At 43.7% G+C, this 18121-nt stretch overlaps 1 protein-coding gene across 2 annotated transcripts in view; it reads right to left on the reverse strand.

Annotated features, from left to right (window-relative positions):
- Positions 1 to 18121, reverse strand: part of LOC308255281 (sperm flagellar protein 2-like) — a gene marked incomplete at its 3' end in the record, with an annotated part of 136593 nt that overhangs the window by 108419 nt on the left and 10053 nt on the right. Inside the window, exons 2-8 of one of the 2 annotated variants that reach the window (XM_080682504.1) lie at positions 17524 to 17626; positions 14150 to 14402; positions 10774 to 10944; positions 8546 to 8686; positions 6828 to 6892; positions 1888 to 2074; positions 227 to 415 (exon numbers count right to left, since the gene is read on the reverse strand). In XM_080682504.1, coding sequence (XP_080538630.1) covers positions 227 to 415; positions 1888 to 2074; positions 6828 to 6892; positions 8546 to 8686; positions 10774 to 10944; positions 14150 to 14402; positions 17524 to 17626 — 1109 coding nt within the window. The remainder of the gene's footprint in view (positions 1 to 226; positions 416 to 1887; positions 2075 to 6827; positions 6893 to 8545; positions 8687 to 10773; positions 10945 to 14149; positions 14403 to 17523; positions 17627 to 18121) is intronic. The other variant, XM_080682505.1, reaches the window with a different exon arrangement.

An 18121-nucleotide genomic window follows, 5' to 3' on the forward strand; every position in this document is an offset into this window, starting at 1 on the left:
GTGTCCGGCAGACACAGGACTGTGGAGAGCGGTAATATCTATAGAATCGAGACGAAAGAGGAAGACAGTGGATGTGTTTTCACTGCAGTTGTGCAAACGTAAAAAGGGGGAGATAATTTAGAGAGACCACTGATTGGCAGCCACATATCTACGGCTTTGTTTACCTTGATAGGTAGAAAGAAGCAAAAGTAACCTGGGAGAGAGTTTCAAGGGAGCTATTGTTTACCCCTTCTCGATCGAGAGCATCCTGGAAATCTTTAAGTCGCCTCTCCTCATATTGTTTTTCTCGGAAGATTCTGTTTTGCCATAGAACTTCCTTTTCGTGGCGAACGTGCATGAGCTGCACGGCGATCCTGCGCTCCTGCTGGGACTGGCGCATGAGCCGGTTGATCAGCTGCTCCTCCCGGTACGCCTCCTGAGAACACCATCGGGGAGCTGATCACTGTCAAGGTCATGTCCCAGTTTCCCACTGGGCTACAACCCTGGAGGTGACCAGTGTGTAAAAGGTAGAGCATTCATCTGCATCCCTTTCTGCCATTTGACTTAAATTTGAACATGGCAAACATCAAGTCATGAAAATAAAACATTTCCAACAAAGGCTGCACACTTTTGGTGTCTAGAAGAAGCATTACGGATTTACAGCTCCCTATTATTTAAATAATGTATTGCCTCATTTAAAATTTGAGAAAAAAAATAGGTGATTGTGTTCAAGGCTTTATAAACAAGGGATCTGATTCTCAATGTTCAGTATGTGGAATTGTGCTGTAGGCACTCTTAACGTAAATGCTAGTTATAAAAACAAATGCAGGCTTTATCTGGCTGCAGAGGGCGGATTGGATTAGTTCCCGGAGGGAACTATGCAACCCTTGTTGAGTGAGGAAAAGCAAAAACCTGATAGAATGGGAAGACCGGAGAAGAGGCTAAGGCGAAATGACCTACAGCTTACCCTAGAACAGTGGTCAGCAAACTCCTTAGTCAACAGAGCCAAATATCAACAGTACAACGACTGAAATTTCTTTGGAGAGCCAAATTTTTTAAACTTAAACTTCTTCTAACGCCACTTCTTCAAAATAGACTCGCCCAGGCCGTGGTATTTGGTGGAAGAGCCACACTCAAGGGGCCAAAGAGCCGCATGTGGCTCGCGAGCCGCAGTTTGCCAACCACGATTCTAGAAAATTGTAATGGCTGCGATCTGGGAGAGAAACCAGGTGCATTCGCTCAGTTCTCTTTCAGAGAATTAAAGGGGAAGCAGTAAGTGAACAGTGGACAAAGCATGGGACTGGGACCCAGAGGCCCTGGCCAGTGCACCTCTGTGTGTCCTAGGCAAGCAAGTCGGATTTTCAGGGTCTCTTTCTGGACAAGTAAAATGAGGGGTTTAGGTGTAAGGTACTCTCCAAAGCCCCTCCGAGCTCTCTCACTTGTCTAAACAGAGACATCATGTGGAAGGGTGAGGTAATTCAATCCTCAAGGGGGGAAATTCAAAAAAACACCTAAGAATCGGAGTTGCCCATTTAACACTCAATGACCCAATTATTGAAGAAGAAAATCTGACATCATTAATGAGACAGTTTCACACCATCTCTCCCACGATGAGATTATGGGAGAAATACTGCGTATCTTTTCAGAATCACGATACAAATAACAACAATACTGCGGCAAATGCCAAAACTTGAACCTGGGGATTATGTAAAAATGTCGGTAAATGTGTATCGGAAGTGAGAAATAACCTTTCAGCACAAAGTGATCTTATGATGTGAGGATGTCCCATGGGTATCTGAGGCAGAGTGGCAGATGATACGTACATAAGATACACGTAATGTGCATATAAAAGACTGCATTTTGTGACATTTCCAACAGTATCACTTAACCAACATCCAAACATCTAACCTCTTGCGCTTCGTGGGCTATCAGCTGGTCCATTAGCAGCCTCCGGCGTCTTTTCTCCCTTTGCTCTCGTGCAAACGCATCTTCTTTGAGGCGCTTTTGGATTTTTTTAATGTAGTCGTCATCCGAGTAAGTGCTTAACAAATCGGCAGTTGTCTGGGCTGCTGTATCTAAAGAAGCCTTGGGTGTACTGAGGACAATAGATTTTATTTTAGATTCAAAACGTAATACGATCACGGGCCACTACTTGTGACCATGGAGGGAGAACTCAGAAGGGTCCTTGCAGCCCTCTGCTAATGTATCATTATAAGCATGAAAGTGAATACTAGAACTTCAGTGAGACACTTCAGTGTGGTCAACAGATTCCGCTTTGCCTCCCCCCTTTTCGGGACTCGATCTCTGTGGGGTCCTTAGCGTCGCCTTTTCTCTAGGCCAGGGGTGGGCAAACTTTTTGACTCGAGGGCCACAATGGGTTCTTAAACTGGACCAGAGGGCCGGAACAAAAGCATGGATGGAGTGTTTGTGTGAACTAATATAAATTCAAAGTAAAGGAGCGGAGGGGAGAGCAAGAGAACCGGATAGAACAGCCGGATCCGGCCCGCGGGCCGTAGTTTGCCCACGGCTGCTCTAGGCCCATCAACTCCTTGTTCTTTCACTTCTCATGGTCTTCACTCTACCCAGACACTCTGGATTTCTCTCCCTCTTCTCCCTGCTGGCTCTAGGCCTCTTGCTTCCCCTGTTTTGAGTCAACAGTAGCACAATATTGGTAACCCCAAGTGTCAGGGGAGTCACAGGCATATTAATGTCAGGACACAGAGTACCTCCAGAGTGGTTCTGTCCACTGCCACTCTCTCTCACCTACGCACGTGCAAGCTGCTCTATGACCTCCCAACTATCGGGCTGCTGAGGGCAATGGCCCAGCTCCTGCCGGAAGCTCGGCAGTTGAATGTTGACTTGCTCATCATGACACACTCACAGGCACAGGTCTGACCTAGCTTCTCGCCCAAGTCCTGGAGACCCAAGGTGAAGAGACCTACCTCGGGGATTTGTCCTGCCTTGTGTCTAAAATTAAAGGCTCAAGGAGAGCTGGTCTCACCAACACAAAGCAAACACACTCAGATGGTGGCTTAGAAGAGATTTGCTAGATTCTTTCAAAAGTTATCATGAGAAGATATATTTTTATGTCTATATGGATCAAATAACCAATTCTCATCCTCATACCTCTTTAAAAAATAAACAATGGCCCTAGCCAGTTTGGCTCAGTGAGTAGAGCGTCAGCCTGTGGACTGAAGGGTCCCAGGTTTGATTCTGGCCAAGGGCACATGCGTGGGTTGTGGGCTCAATCCCCAGTGTGGGGCGTGCAGGAAGCAGCCAATCAGTGATTGTCTCTCATCATTGATGTTTCTATCTCTCTCTCCCTCTCCCTTCCTCTCTGAAATCAATAAAAACATATTTAAAAAAAGGAACAAAGCCATTCTCTTATAAAATAAATAAATAAATAAAATAAAAAATAAACAATGTAAGACAATGGTATAAGATATATCATAATATGGCTTGCCAAGAAATAATAAATTTTAATATTAGGAATAATTATGGTTTTTAATATTATAAATTATTAGTGTATTTGTTTTAAAATATAACTTATAATTTTACTTAAAAGACAGGACACATTATCATTGTGTGTAGGAACTAAATATTCATCAACTCTCATACAGAGAAAGGTACTCTTGCAAAAGCACAGCTAATCCATGTTCAATGAGGCAACAACTGCATGTTGATAGTACAGATCACATTATATTATAGTTCATTATTTCTAGGTTTGCTGCTCCCCGCTGAACTCTGAGCACATAAGAAAAATATCCACTTTTACTCCTGTCTGTACTTAGGCCTCATGTGCCTGCCATGTAGCTGATGTTTGCTAAATTTCAAAAGATATGCTAAGAAGCATAATAGATGTGTGATATAATTTTTAAAATCCCACACTAAATTTCTGGTTATTTCATCAGCAGGGGCTCAACCTTCAGTTTATTCTGTCACTGAAAGTTGCTGAGCAGAAATTGAGTAGCTGTCAAAGTCTCAATAATATTAAAGACAAAGTTTATCCCAATCTATATGTCAAGATCTAGTACAATTAAGTATTTATGAAAATTATGGAACGTAACTTTTTTAGATCGTTCATCAAAATTTGTATCATATTTTTACATAACTGTGTTGTTCAGATATTTTTTTCCTGGATTGAGTATGGGTTAGTGGCTCTTTTGACACTGTATTTATGCTACCAATAATATAACAAATATAATTTTCCTCCTTTATTTATCAGTCAGTTCATTCATCCACCCATCCATCTGCTGTCTTATTACAATAAAGGTCTGAACAAAGCTACACGATACTTCCTTGAATGAATATTCATTTTACTAGATATGGATTTATTGAGGGCAATAATTATGTTTTCTTTATATCTGCTTGCCAGGCTTCCATAGAGTTAGGATGTGTGTGAATTATTAGTACTAGGAAACTTGGCCAGATTTGTAAATATTAAAAACAGCTTGTTAGGAAGAGCCTACGGGCAATGTCTGAATCCCAATGTCAGGCTGCAGCAGCCAGCAACCTCAGCAACAGAAGCAAAGAGCAGATCACATTTGTTCTTTGTCTTAAAAAATAAAGACGGGCATGTGAGGCAAAGTAGCCATGGGAACTCCTGTGTTGCTCCCACTGAGACCTTTTATTCCTCCACCAGGGGAACAAGGTGCACTGTGAGGTGACATCCCCGAGGAACTGTCTCGGGAGCTGGCTGGGAGAGGATTGCAGTGCTTTCGGGCATCAACTAGTGTGAAGTTTCTCAACGAGCCCAGAACATGCTGGAGACTAAGCTAAGAATTCAGAATGTCTCAAAAGAGTAGCGATTGCAAAAGAGGCTTACGAAGGACCATGCTGTGCCAGAGCCTTGGTTTTCTTTCAAAGTTTGCTCTAGCCCCGTGCGTCCCAACATTTTTCACTTTAGGGCCATCAGAGGAAATGCTCTTTGGGCAGCATGTGGAAGGGACGCTCAGTCTCTGATGAGCTGGTCACAGCGAGAGGTGACTGTCCATGGACTCTTGCTGCCCGGGCCCTGTCCTGCCTTTCTGAGAAGGAAAGGTGTCATAGTCATGGTGCCCAGAGGAAATCTCTAGCAAGATGAAGAGGAGGCTCCTATCGAGAGAGATGTGTGACAGACACTGCTACATCCCTCCTTTCCCCCTCCAAACAGAGCCCAGATTTTATTCAGAAAAAAACAACGTCCCTAGCCAAAAACTACATTTCCCAGCCTTCCAGTCTGCTACGTATGACAGTGTGACTGCATTCCAGCCAATAAGATGTGAGCAGAAATGTTATATGGGCCTTCTGGGAAGGCTCGTAAAAGGAGCTATTTAAGACTGGAGATAGCTCCTTTTGCCTGTCTTCCTTCCTGATGCTGGAACATGGGCCAAGGGGCCGGAGCTCCAGCGGCCATCTGTGACTGTGACGTGAGGATGCAAACCCCACAAGGGGACAGTGGAGCGAAAGGAAAAGAGGAGCTCAGCCCTTGAGGACCTCGGAGTTGCAACACACACCTTGGATGCTTCCATTCTGATTTCTGAGACACAAGAATGAAGTAAACATCCATCTACTTCAACCCACTCTTGTCTTGTGGTTCCTAAAGCTAACTGGTAGAGAGACCGAGGCTCTGGTCCAGCTAGCAAAGGCCAGAGGAAGCCGGGTGCGTGTCTGCGGCCATGCTGTACAGGGATGATCTTTGAATCATCTAACCGACATGGCAAGGTCACGAATCAATTGGAATGGCTGCTGGGGCAGGGAGTGGACGGTGCTGCTGGGTGTCACCTCTGGTGGCTAAAGTGTGTGGTGTTCTAGGAAAAGGAGCTGGCCCTGGAGCCACAGAGAACACCATCCACCAGAAAGTAACGAAATAGTCCAAGGTGGTCGTGCTGGTGGATGTCATGTGTTTATCACTCCAGAGTGTGTGGCTGGTGAGGTGAGTGAAAGAGTTGGTAGAAGTCCAGTGCTTTCGTGGGCCAGTCAGGTGGATGGGGTGGGTTCAGGCGGAGGCCACCTGGGTGCGTGGGCATGGATTGTGTTTTCTCATGGAGTCGGGGCACCACTGGAACATGGGAGTGGGAACCATAGCGGGGCATCAGGAGGTTCTGCAGCGGGGGAGGGTACTGCATGCATTCTTCATTCGGCTTTCCTTTTTCCTAGCTTTTCCTTATGTCTCCTCATTTGACTCTGTTTCCTTCCCTCAGAAATATCAATATGGAACTGAAATATACAATTTGCATCTTTCTTCTTTGACCAAGATTTATTTCAGTCTATAAATTTAAATTCTATAAATTGAGTAGAGTTTGATAGTTTACATAAAAAAAAAGAAAAACACCTCAAGTTGCTCCTATATATGTAGTCCCTAATGGATTCTTTTCTGTGAGTCAATGACCCCCACTAACAGAAGATCTTTATCTTTGGGCAAATGAAGCCCATTAACCAGGCACTTTTTCAATAAATTCCCCAAACTGACTTAGTGACATTTGGTCAACAAACTGATTCAACAATTCATTATTGAATCCCTGTGTTAAATGCTCAGGAGGCCACGTAAGAAACCAACTAGTGTCTAATAAAGGTTTTACTGTGACAAATTTAAACTTGAAACAATTTGAGTTTAAGAAATGTTAAGCAGAGAATAGAAAAATAATTGAACTTCGCATTATAATAGCCATTTTCCCTCTTGAACTTTACAAAAGTTGTTAATGAACCATTAAGTCATTTATATTCTTCCGTGTACTGTCATAATGAAGCTTCTACAGAGTGAAAAGGTCTCGGAACAGCTATTCCAGGTACGCTTTTCCAAAATATTCAAAACTTACAGGTTAAAAAGAACGTAGGTTTGTGATTATTAAAATAAGTTCACATCCCACCTTTCTTTTGCTTGGAGATCCTTTTTTAGTAATGCTTCAAACTCCATAATCTCATTGGCCACATCCTTTAAAAAAAATTCATTATCAGTTTTCTGCCTCTAAAAATCATTGAAAATTGCCACATACCCTATTTATTCAAATTTACAAGGTAACATGCACCACTAACTCAAGCTAATTAGGAAGTGAGATAGGAAAAGCCACACTCCAGCAAATTTTTAAAATTCTGGTCCGTTACTTCTACTCTGGACAAAATATACCTAAAAAATATGAAAATTGCTTAACCTGAATCATTTAGTTCACAATTTCAGCTCTAAATTTAGTAAGAGTTGGGACACAATTATTTTTAAGTTTGAAAACATTTATTAAATTATAGTTGAGATTTTTAATTGCAATTCTTATAAATGAGAATACGCATTTTTGGATATAAATATTTCTTTAAAAATCGCTGTCTCATGCAGCCTTATTTACACTATTAATTTGCTCTCTATTAGTTCATCCTCTGTCGACTGCACTTCTTCTTAATAAAATTTAATCAACTCTAGGAAATAGAAGAATTATGTAGTTTACTAAAATGGGGTCAGAAGAAAATGTCTGTGGGTGATATTTCTTAGAATCCACACACAGGATTTTTTAATTAAAAAAAATAAATGTAGACTAAAATAAATACAACCAGGGAGACCTGTCAACTCCGCTTTGCCAGCATTGGGAGCTTGAGTAGAACAGGTCAGCTTTGTGAGTTTCGGTTTCCTTATCTACAAAATGGGCGAAAGAAGAGTCTACCTAGAGGGTTATGTGTCAATTAAAGATCGTGCCAAGAGTCCAATCCATAGCTTCCATATCAGGGGTCCTCAAACTTTTTAAACAGGGGGCCAGTTCACTGTCCCTCAGACCGTTGGAGGGCCGGACTATAGTTTAAAAAAAAAACTATGAACAAATTCCTATGCGCACTGCGGGCCCGGGACGAGTCGGCTGCTAAGCAGGACAGGCAGCGGCACCCGGCGGGCCAGATACATGTCCTCGGCGGGCCGCATGGGGCCTGCGGGCCGTAGTTTGAGAACCCCTGTAAGATGCTCAATAAATGGCAGCTATTCATCTTTTTCTTGGGTCATTATTGTAGTGGTGTGCAAAGTGGACTACAGGAATTTCTACCAAAATGTACTATTATTCCCCCACGGAACAGAATCAGATGGCATCCTTTGGCACGGATCACTAGCAAAAACTCACTGGTGTAGGTAACTTAAACTTAAATACATATACTGAAAACAAGCAAACCACTCAACACGTCTAGGATTCATAGGAAAACAGTGCAGCATGGCCAGGAGCAGCTGAGTGAACACATGAGGTAGGAATAGCACATGCATGGGATGTGCACCTCCGCTGGCCCCTGTGGCACCCCCGGGAGTCATTCTGACAGCACCCGTTCTGGCCTAGTTCGTGGGCGATCAGAGAACCCTCAGCACAGGCACTCACACAGGTACCATCCCTTCATCAGAGTGTGTCATCTCTGGCCCAGAGCTGCATTTTCTGCTTCTGAACAAGTAACAGTATAAAATGGATGGAATATGCATAGAGTGGAAGCGTTTTCATGAGAAGGGACAGTGCCAGAGATAATCTGTAAAGTAAGTAAGCAGTTTTGGGAAATCTCTCTGTGTGTTTTAGGGAATGATCATTCCTTTATGAAGATAAACACAACCCGGTATTAAAGGACTATCACGTACCTCTGCCTCTCTTTTCTTTTTCATCATCTTTTGGGCCTCAATTGCTTTCAGAGTGCGATTTGATGTAGGTTTTGGAATCTGTATGATAGCCGCTTGGATTTTGGCCATTATTTCATTTTGTCGTCTTCTGCTCATGCGTTGCTGAATACCCCATAGACATCAGTTTAGTCATTCAGTTCATCAGACTAATAGGCAATGTTACTCACTCATAGGAACACACACACACAATTTCTCCACTGAAGTTTTCAGAACTCATCAATACACCAGCGGACTGGGGGTCACAACTGTATGATGTTACAAAGCAGGTGTCAACATGACTTAGTTTGGAAAGTATGATATTAAAACACAGTTTTGGAGTCCCCAAGTTAAACCAATCAAATGTGTGTATTTTCATTCTGGGTGCTGCTACGGAAAGGAATGTAAAGTGTCCCAAACACAAAGAAGAGTACGATCCTTCCCCAGTTCCACCTTCGTGACCCGCCCGGTGGTGGGAAGGGAAAGCTCTGTCTGAAGATGGTCTGAAGAGGAGGCTCCGTCAAGGAGAAGGTCTCTAGGGGGACTTCTGGGCACTCAATGGGAATGACAAACTTCCCCCAAACTCAGTCACACTTACACACGGAATTCATAAAATACTGAATTCGTGTCATGTCCCTCAGTCATGTAAGATGATTATGAAATCATCTCTTCTCCATGTAGGCAGTAATTATTTTAAGAAGACATAAGTAGAAGGGCATAATTTAAAAAAACATTAGGTAAAGTATTTTATAAATGAATGATTTAGGGCAGGGGTGGGCAAACTTTTTGACTCGAGGGCCACAATGGGTTCTTAAACTGGACCGGAGGGCCGGAACAAAAGCATGGATGGAGTGTTTGTGTGAACTACTATAAATTCAAAGTAAAGGAGCGGAGGGGAGAGCAAGAGAACCGGATAGAACAGCCGGATCCGGCCCACGGGCCGTAGTTTGCCCACGGCTGATTTAGGGGGTAAGGTGAAACTAATCGTGACTTTACTACTAAAGCAATATGTTAAAATGAATAAGGTCATTAGTACCTACATCTAAAGATAAGAAACGTCAATAAGAAACAAGTCAGAAATAAAATAATTCTAAAATGTTCCTCAGTTCCTTTTCTAAAATGCGAATTGTTACTTGACTGCAATATGTTTAGCCCCTTTTCTTAAGAAAACCAGGAAGAGATAGGCTCTCCGTTTGTCCTATTTGCTTCTTATCATGTTAACAATTTGTTTCATACTTTGTTATCATACTTCGTTTTTCCCAGCTTTCTGCAGAGACTTTCTGCAGGAGCTTCGGCACATCAAGGCTGGGCAGGCTGGTTCCACCTACAGTCCCAGCTCCCGTCTCAGCCTAAACACTCCGCGTGCCTGTCTCCTCGCCATGAAATGCCCAGGAAAGCCCACCCCTTTGTCCGGTGTCCATCTCTCATCTTTCCCTCCCTCCTCATGAGGAGCCGGCTGCATTCGGGATATGTTAACTTCTTAGCATTCTAAACATATGAATTCCTATAAAGGGAGTTATGGTGCAATGAGAACTATAATTCTTCTGCCTGCAGTTTACACATTCCATACACACAGCCACCTGCAATTCTCTGAAAAGTCTGTGATGACTCCACACACTCTTGTCCTCTCAGGTCCACCCTGTCAGAGGAGATCACAAAAGACTTCCAGAGAAACAGGAGAGGCAGCAGGGAGTCCGTCAAAGCCTGAAGGGCCAGGAAGAGGCCGAGAGGTTTAAGGGGCTGGAAAGGGAGGCAAGCCACGTTGCCAGGAAGAGAGAAATGGGGGAGGACAGGAAGGCCAAGGGGTTGCAAAGGAGGGAGAGGAGAGAAGCAATGTCCACGCTGTCTCCCTCAGTGGTGACAATGGCCACAGCCTTCGCTGAGAAGCCAGAAGGCCCCCCCCCCACCCCATCAGTAATGCCTCTGATTCATTGATTTCTACCAGACATCTTATAAAGAGATCAAGTTGTCCTGCCGTTCCAGAGAATGGCAGTTCTTGCTTCTTAGCCATGAGTGGAGGTGACAGTGAGCAGAGTGGACATGGAGAAAAGGGGAAAGGGAAGGACAGAGAGGTGAGAGCAGGCAGAGCAGGAGTTGTGCCTCGGCAGCATGCAACCTGTGCCACGTTAATGCTTATGCAATGTGTACTTCAGGCATCAGTCGCACAGTGTACTATGCACGCAGGAATTTCTGTTAAAATTGTGCTATAGAACCTTTTCGATATTAAAACATCTTTGCTGTTCCTTGAGTTTTTGAAATTTTTCAAGTTTCTCAGATTGCATGCGGACAACATCTTCTTTCATGTGTACGTATTTTTCTTGAAACTTGTGAGTAACCCGCATCAGATTGAAATCAGTTTGACGTGGTATCAGGTTTCTAAGTCTCTAAATGAAGAAAGCATTTCAAAAGATGCCATTATTAGAAAATAAAGAGTATATCGTTGTTATAAGCACACATAAAATTTGTCTTTGAAATAAAATTTCTATAAGATACTAGTGTTGGTTGCTAAAATAATTATAAGCCCCATTCTAATTACTCACATCCTTAATTGATGTAAGGAGAGAATACAAAAATACGACTCGAATTCTTTCTTACAAAATAATCTGATATATACTTGTATAGTAAATTTTTGTCCTGAGTTAATTTTTTAAAAAATATATTTTATTGATTTTTTACAGAGAGGAAGGGAGAGGGATAGAGAGCTAGAAACATCGATGAGAGAGAAACATCGATCAGCTGCCTCCTGCACACCTCCTACTGGGGATGTGCCCGCAACCAAGGTACATGCCCTTGACCGGAATCGAACCTGGGACCCTTGAGTCCACAGGCCGACGCTCTATCCACTGAGCCAAACCGGCCAGGGCCTGAGTTAATTTTTTAATAAGTGGTATTTAAATTACTGGAAATACATTTTTATAAAAATAATTTTATAAAACCAATTTCAACCTAAGTAAGAGATAATGTAAGTCGGATTCTATTACTTGAGCCTCTCTCTTCCTAGTAACAAGTGAGGAAACATTAAAACTTCCAGGCCACTGGGGAATGCAATATTATAAGAAAGTAAACTTTTAAAGATGCCTGTAAAGTGGGACACAGAAACATGGACCATGTATTTAACTAAAACTTTTATATTTAGAAGTAATCTCCTTTGAAGCTGAAGACTTACTGGGGAAAAAAAAAAAAAAAAAGATGACATTGGTCCTCCTAATATGGCCTCAGCGGATCCTGCCACTTACTCAGAAGAATGTTTGAGGACCTGTGAGCTGACTTTCAGCTCCTCCACACCTTCGGCCCTTTTCTCTATGAAAAATGGCCTGGCCTCCATCTCCATGGGGACAGCAAAAATGGAAGGTCCTGGATCATCCCACCTCTCCGCTTCAACACATACCTAGGTCTTCCACTTCACTCTTACTTTCCCCCCAACCCAGGAAGTACCCACGGAGACCGCAGGGAGCCTGCTGTGAAGTGTGTGGCTCTTAGAGTCAGATCCTGCAGGTTTGAGTTTTAGCTACTTGCTCTGTAAAGCTGGGCAAGTTTTCTAACCCTCGTATCTCAGTTTCACCATCTGCGAAGTGGGAAGAGAAAAAACACCTATCTCACAGGACCGATGCGAAGTAATATGAAGCAAGATGATATATAGACTGCACCTGGAACAGGGCGTGGCACCTCATTCAAATCAGTGGATTTGAATATTACTACATAAAAACACCCGTGTCTTCCTCCATCTGGTACCGAAGAGTGTCATCTCTGCTCCTTCAACGGAACCACTGCCTCATTCCTCCTCTTTCCTCCCAGAGGCTCTCCTTCCACTTCATCCTCACACCAGGCCTCTCCTGCCACTGATTTCTGTTACCTCAACCAGCGGGTTGTCCCCGTATCTATAGCCATAAAACAAAGTCTCACACGTCCCTCGAGCTTCTCTCCCACAGCTATTGCTCTTATTTCCTTTTCTCCCTCACCTTCAAATTTCTTGAAAGAATAGTCTATGCTCCCCTCTTTCTCATCTCCAATTTATTCCTCAACTCACTGCAATCTAACCACTAAACTGAAACATTTTTCCCCCTGAAATGTAAGCTCTAAGAGGATTAGGGTTCGTTGTGCAAGTGCCTGGCATAGAGTAGGAGCCCCACAAATATGTGTTCAATGGATGATTGGCTGACTCTGGTAGGTCACCCACGGCCAACATGAAACCCAATGGTCTCTAGTCTGGCCTCATCTCCCCAGCTCTGCAGCATTTGTTACTGATGCTTATTTCATACTTTACAATGTCTTGTGTATTGTCTTCTTGAAGTTACAGAAAAAGAAAAAAGCCTACCTCTGAGGTAGATAGAGATAATCACCATTGTTTTTACGGATGGGATAATTAAGACCATTCTAGGGACTGCCCCAAAGTTAATCAGCTTGCAAGTGAAGAACGCAGGATGCAATCCTGTGATTCAGCTTTAAGCCGAATCTCATTTCTAGCTCTCCACGGGTCCTGGCTTCATTCTGTTACCAGGCTCATAAGGCTGTCCCTTAAGCATAGACATATCTGAAAGGAGAACTGTCCCTCACATCTATTATGTCACTGTTGCTTCATAATTAAAGTAAAAATTTTAGTTACTTCCATTTCCATGTGGTGCATTGCATCAGTGCAGCACTCGCCATTATCCTAGAGACCTGGAAAGGTTAATGCACTTCACTGACCATGAGGAAATAGCACAGGAACTCAAGGTAATTGCCACCCAGGAAGTCCTATCAAGTGATCAGAACATGTTCAGTGAGTGGTCGCAATGTTGAAAGCATGGTACTAGGCATATCCCTTGAATTTGAGGGACTGAAAATCATATGAGGTCATAAGACAAATAAATATTGAAAGCCAGCAGCGATATCAGGAACAGAAGGTTAACACCAGAGAGGGAGAATTACCTGTCCCCAAGGAGGTGCCCGGGAAGAGCCCATGTGTCCTGGGAAGGCTGCACAGGAGGTGGAGTAGAGGGAGAGATATTTGGGGACAAGGAGAGATGAGAAGAGTCAGCTTGGCCACGAAAAGGAAAGAGTAGGAACAGACAAGCAAGGACAGGCTGCCAACCAGGGCAGAAGCGAGACTTCATGCTGAGGACTATGAGGAAATAATGTTTACAAGACAGACTGAGAACATTCAGTGAAAGCTGTTGCATATCAGTCTACATTGGGAGGCAGGATATATGTAACACAGAAGGTCTGTAAGCAAAAGAAGAACCCGGTGAAAGTGGAATTTAGGGGAGACTCGTCTAGTACAAAGCCTGAAGCTCAGGAGATATGGCAGTAGTTTCATAAGCAGATGTGGCTACAATGAGAGAGAGGGGGGTAGGCATAAAACCCCTGGGACTTAGGAACAAACAGAACTTGATAAGCTATTGGAAATGTGGACAGCATGAGGGAGATATTAAACATGGATAAATGCACCGAAACTATTAATATAAAGTAAAACCCCACTATAGCCAATCACGTAAGGGCCGCTGAAGGGACACGTACACCCACTGGGGCTTCTCAGAGAACGCAGCAGCCCTGCCACTCTCTCTGGCAAGCTCCACGTGGCGATCAGCTGCCGTTTCCTTCTGTACTTACATCTCGGAAAGCCTCACTTTTCATGTTCTGAAGTCGCATGGTGCTCAGGGGCTGCATGGTTTGCATTTCCGCCCCCGTCAGCCCACTTTTCTTCTTTTTCTGGAGAGCCGTGTACAACTGATACAAGAGTTTCGTTGCTGCACCAGGCTTTTCTGTGATAATGTTGCTAGCCACTTTCTGATCAAACTGCACACCCAGCAGGTGAAGTGTTGGCTCCAGGCGAGAAAAATTATTCAGCTTGGCACTCGAAACACTAGGCATTAAAATGTTTTACATATTTAGACACTGGCATTGGATTAAAAACGAATACAGAGACACTATCATGGTCCAGTAGTCTGAATTATGCTGTGTTCTTTTAAATATATCATTCCTCTCTAAAACCACTCAATCATGCAAACACATTGAGCTCTCCTATTGCCCTGAAATGTATGCATTTACGAGTATTTCTCTTCAATGGCTAAATTAAAACGCATTCCGTTTATATACTTTCCTGCTAAAACAGATGCTGGAATTGTTACAAGAAGTCAATACAAAACCAGATGACTAGATTCCTTCTTCTAAGGGAAAAACGAAACTACGGTTTTGAAAAATACCACTACTCAGAAGTCAAAATGACAGATAAAACGTCCATTTCTTCAAATGCTATTATTACTAGAGTCTGAAAATAGCCCTGAACACCGCACTGTCAACTCAGATGTTTTTGAACACAGAGAAACCACTGGGGCATCTTTGCTCTGGAGACAGAGTATGTGATGTAAGTCACGACTCTAAGGAAAAGAAATGCATTCTGGGAAAAGTCTTCTCCCTCCCTATTTGCAGTTCTAATTTGCCAAGGGATTACCTGTCTCCCCTTCTCCTTGCCCCTCCGTGAGGGAATACACGTTTCAGAGCAAGTAGAAGCTGCCCCCCAAGGGTATCTGTGCCTCTTTATTTTTCATTCTTTTAAGTAATCTGTTCATTTTCCACCTTCTGAGATGGACTAAAAATATTCCAAAACCGAGAATTCTTTCAGAGTTAGGATTTAGTAGTTTCCAAGGCAAATAACTTAGTTATTAGCAACATGTACTTACTTTATTGTTTACATTTTAGAGTAAAGCAACTAAAAAACATAAGACAAAAATCCCCAAAACATGAGCTCTGGCCCTGGACAGCTGCCCCCAACATAGATTTTAACAAAGAAAGATTCTCTCCCCACCAAACACACTAGGACAAAGGTCATATCCATGGATTTACTGACCCTTGCCTTCTTTAAAAGACTGGTTGGTCTGGAAAAAAGGTGGGCGGTTCCAAAATCTAAAGATGGAGAGAGTATTCCTTGGTCAGGAGAAGTAGGTCTCCTCCTCATCTTCGGTATTGCGGTGGCTCTCCCTGGGAGAGAGAGTCCTTTGTGGTGGGAAAAGCAGGCTGTTACCTGTGATAATGAGCAGGGCACACACCCATCCAAAGGTGGGGCGAGGTGTGAAAGCTGCCCTGTGCTCAGGTTGCCAAGCCCTAAACCTGGCACGAGCCCTATCTGTCAACTTTTTCATCATTCTAGAAATTAGTCAAAGGCTTGTAACAATCCAAGCAGCATTTATTTAAAAACAGCAGCAGCAGCAGCAGCAGCAGCAACAATATCAGTAAGCAAAGAGAGGGTTTAGTCATTTTACTTCTTTCTTTTGTGTTAATCCTCACCTGAGGATATTTTTCCATTGTTTTTTTTTAGAGAGAGTGGAAGGGAGAGAGAGAGAGACAGAGAGAGAAACATTGATGTGAGAGAGACACCCTTCACACACAGCCCGACCAGAGCTGAGGATTGAGCCTACAACCAAGATACGTGCCCTAGACTGGAATCAAACCTGGGGCCCTTCAGTCCCCAGGCCAGCACTCTTTGTGCTGAGCCCAACACTTTTAGTCATTTTAACTGGCCTATTTCTATTCCCATCTTCCCCGCTCCACGGTAGCCTTGAAGCCCAGCAGCTTTGCAACAGTGAAAGCTGTAAAAGCCAGCAGCCGTCTGAGAGGTCAGATTTAAAGCTCAGAAATATCCTACATAATAAAGATGTAATATGCAAATTGACCCTCACACCCTCACACAAGATGGCCGCCCCCATGTGGTCAAAGATGGTCGCCACAAGATGGCTGGCAGGGGATGGTAGTTGTGAGCGATCAGGCCAGCAGGGGAGGGCAGTTAGGGGCAACCAGGCCAGCAGGGGAAGGCAGTTAGGGGCAACCAGGCCTACAGGAGAGGGCAGTTGGGGGCGATCGGGCCAGCAGGGGAGTGCAGTTGGGGGTTACTGGGCCAGCTGGGGAGGGCAGTTGGGGGCGACTGGGCCAACAGGGGAGGGCAGTCAGGGGTTACTGGGCCAGCAGGGGAGGGCAGTTGGGGGCGATCAGGCCAGCAGGGGAGGGCAGTTGGGGGCAATCGGGCCAGCAGGGGAGCAGTTAGGCGTCGGTCAGGCTGGCAGGGGAGTCGTTAGGGGGTGATCAGGCTGGCGAGCAGTTGGGAGCCTGCAGTCCCGGATTGTGAGAGGGATTGTGAGAGAGGATAAACCGGCAGTCGGACATCCCCCGAGGGGTCCCAGATTGGAGAGGGTGCAGGCTGGGCTAAGGGACACCCCCCCCAAGTGCATGAAGTTCGTGCACTGGGCCTCTAGTGTAAAAATAAGCAAAAAGCCTTACAATCCAGCAATCTTGCTCCTTGGTGTCTACTCAAAAGAACTGAAAATGTATGTCCACACAAAACCCCATCTGTGGGTGCTTACACAGGCTTTATTCATAACCGCCAACACTTGGAAGCAACCATGAGGCCCTTCTGCAGGTGAATGGATACAGAAACTGCGTGACAGAGAGACCGCGGAATGTGATACATCACAGAGAAGAAACAGGCTTTCGAGCCATGAGAAGCTGTCCATGGACCCTAAGCACACATTACCAAGTGAAAGGAGCCAATCGCAAAAGGCCGTGTACTATGTGATTCCGGGGGGAGGCCATTCTAGAAAGGGCAAAAATGTGGAGACAGTAGCAAGATCAGTGGCTGCCCAGGGTGGAGGTGGGCCACATGCACAGTCGGCACGGAGGAACTGGGGGCAGTGACAGGACTCTGTGTGATACTGTAATGGTGGATTCACGTCATTACACGCTTTCCCAAAGCCACTGGGTTGGCTATGATAAGACAGGCAATAAACAAGCGATGAGGATGTGGAGAAATTGCAACTTCACACGGTACAAATGCACGAGGAAGGGACAAGTCCCACACGAAGGGGCTCTTGCTCGGTTTAGGCTTTAAAGGGGATCCTGAGATTGATGATTCTTGAAAGTTACTGTTAGAGGCTAAACCCATGCAGATGCCAAAGGAACTGACCCTTTTTTAAGTAAGAAATCATATGACTAACCTGCTTTGTGAAAATTCTGAAAAGTCATCCTGGAGTTCAAATTTGTGTAGAACTTCTCCAATTAGATAGCCACTGGAAAATGCCTTTGCAAAGGACTTGGGGCCTGAGTGTAGGCATAGAGATTAAAAAGTCAGTCTGTTGCACATAGAGTCTATATATTTTAATCATGTATTTATAGAGTGAAACTCCATAATTTAACTTGAACTCAAAATTTCCATAAAATTAATTCTAGAACTATTATTTTAATAAGCAAATAAAAACACTGAAGTTTAACAGTAGATGCCTTTTAAAAATTCCTGCATAAACATATATGAATACTTAGTGACATGTGAAATTTAGAAAGAAGAGACAACTTCTGACCAAAATAAAACACAACCAGTAAAATCCATCACCTTATATTTAAAAACAAACCTTCAATGTATTTTATGAAATCACGCTGCAATTCCTTAGTAATCAGTACAACCTGTGGATGGTGATAGCATACAATTCTGGCCAAGCGATATATCTTTCTAAAACAATAATGAAGACTCAATTTTAACCTTTTTACAATGGAAGTCTTACAAAATCATCTGCACCTCCCTAAGTAAAGCTGATTGGA

This window comes from Plecotus auritus (genome assembly GCF_963455305.1).
Source record: "Plecotus auritus genome assembly, chromosome: 7".
Lineage (NCBI taxonomy): Eukaryota > Metazoa > Chordata > Mammalia > Chiroptera > Vespertilionidae > Plecotus > Plecotus auritus.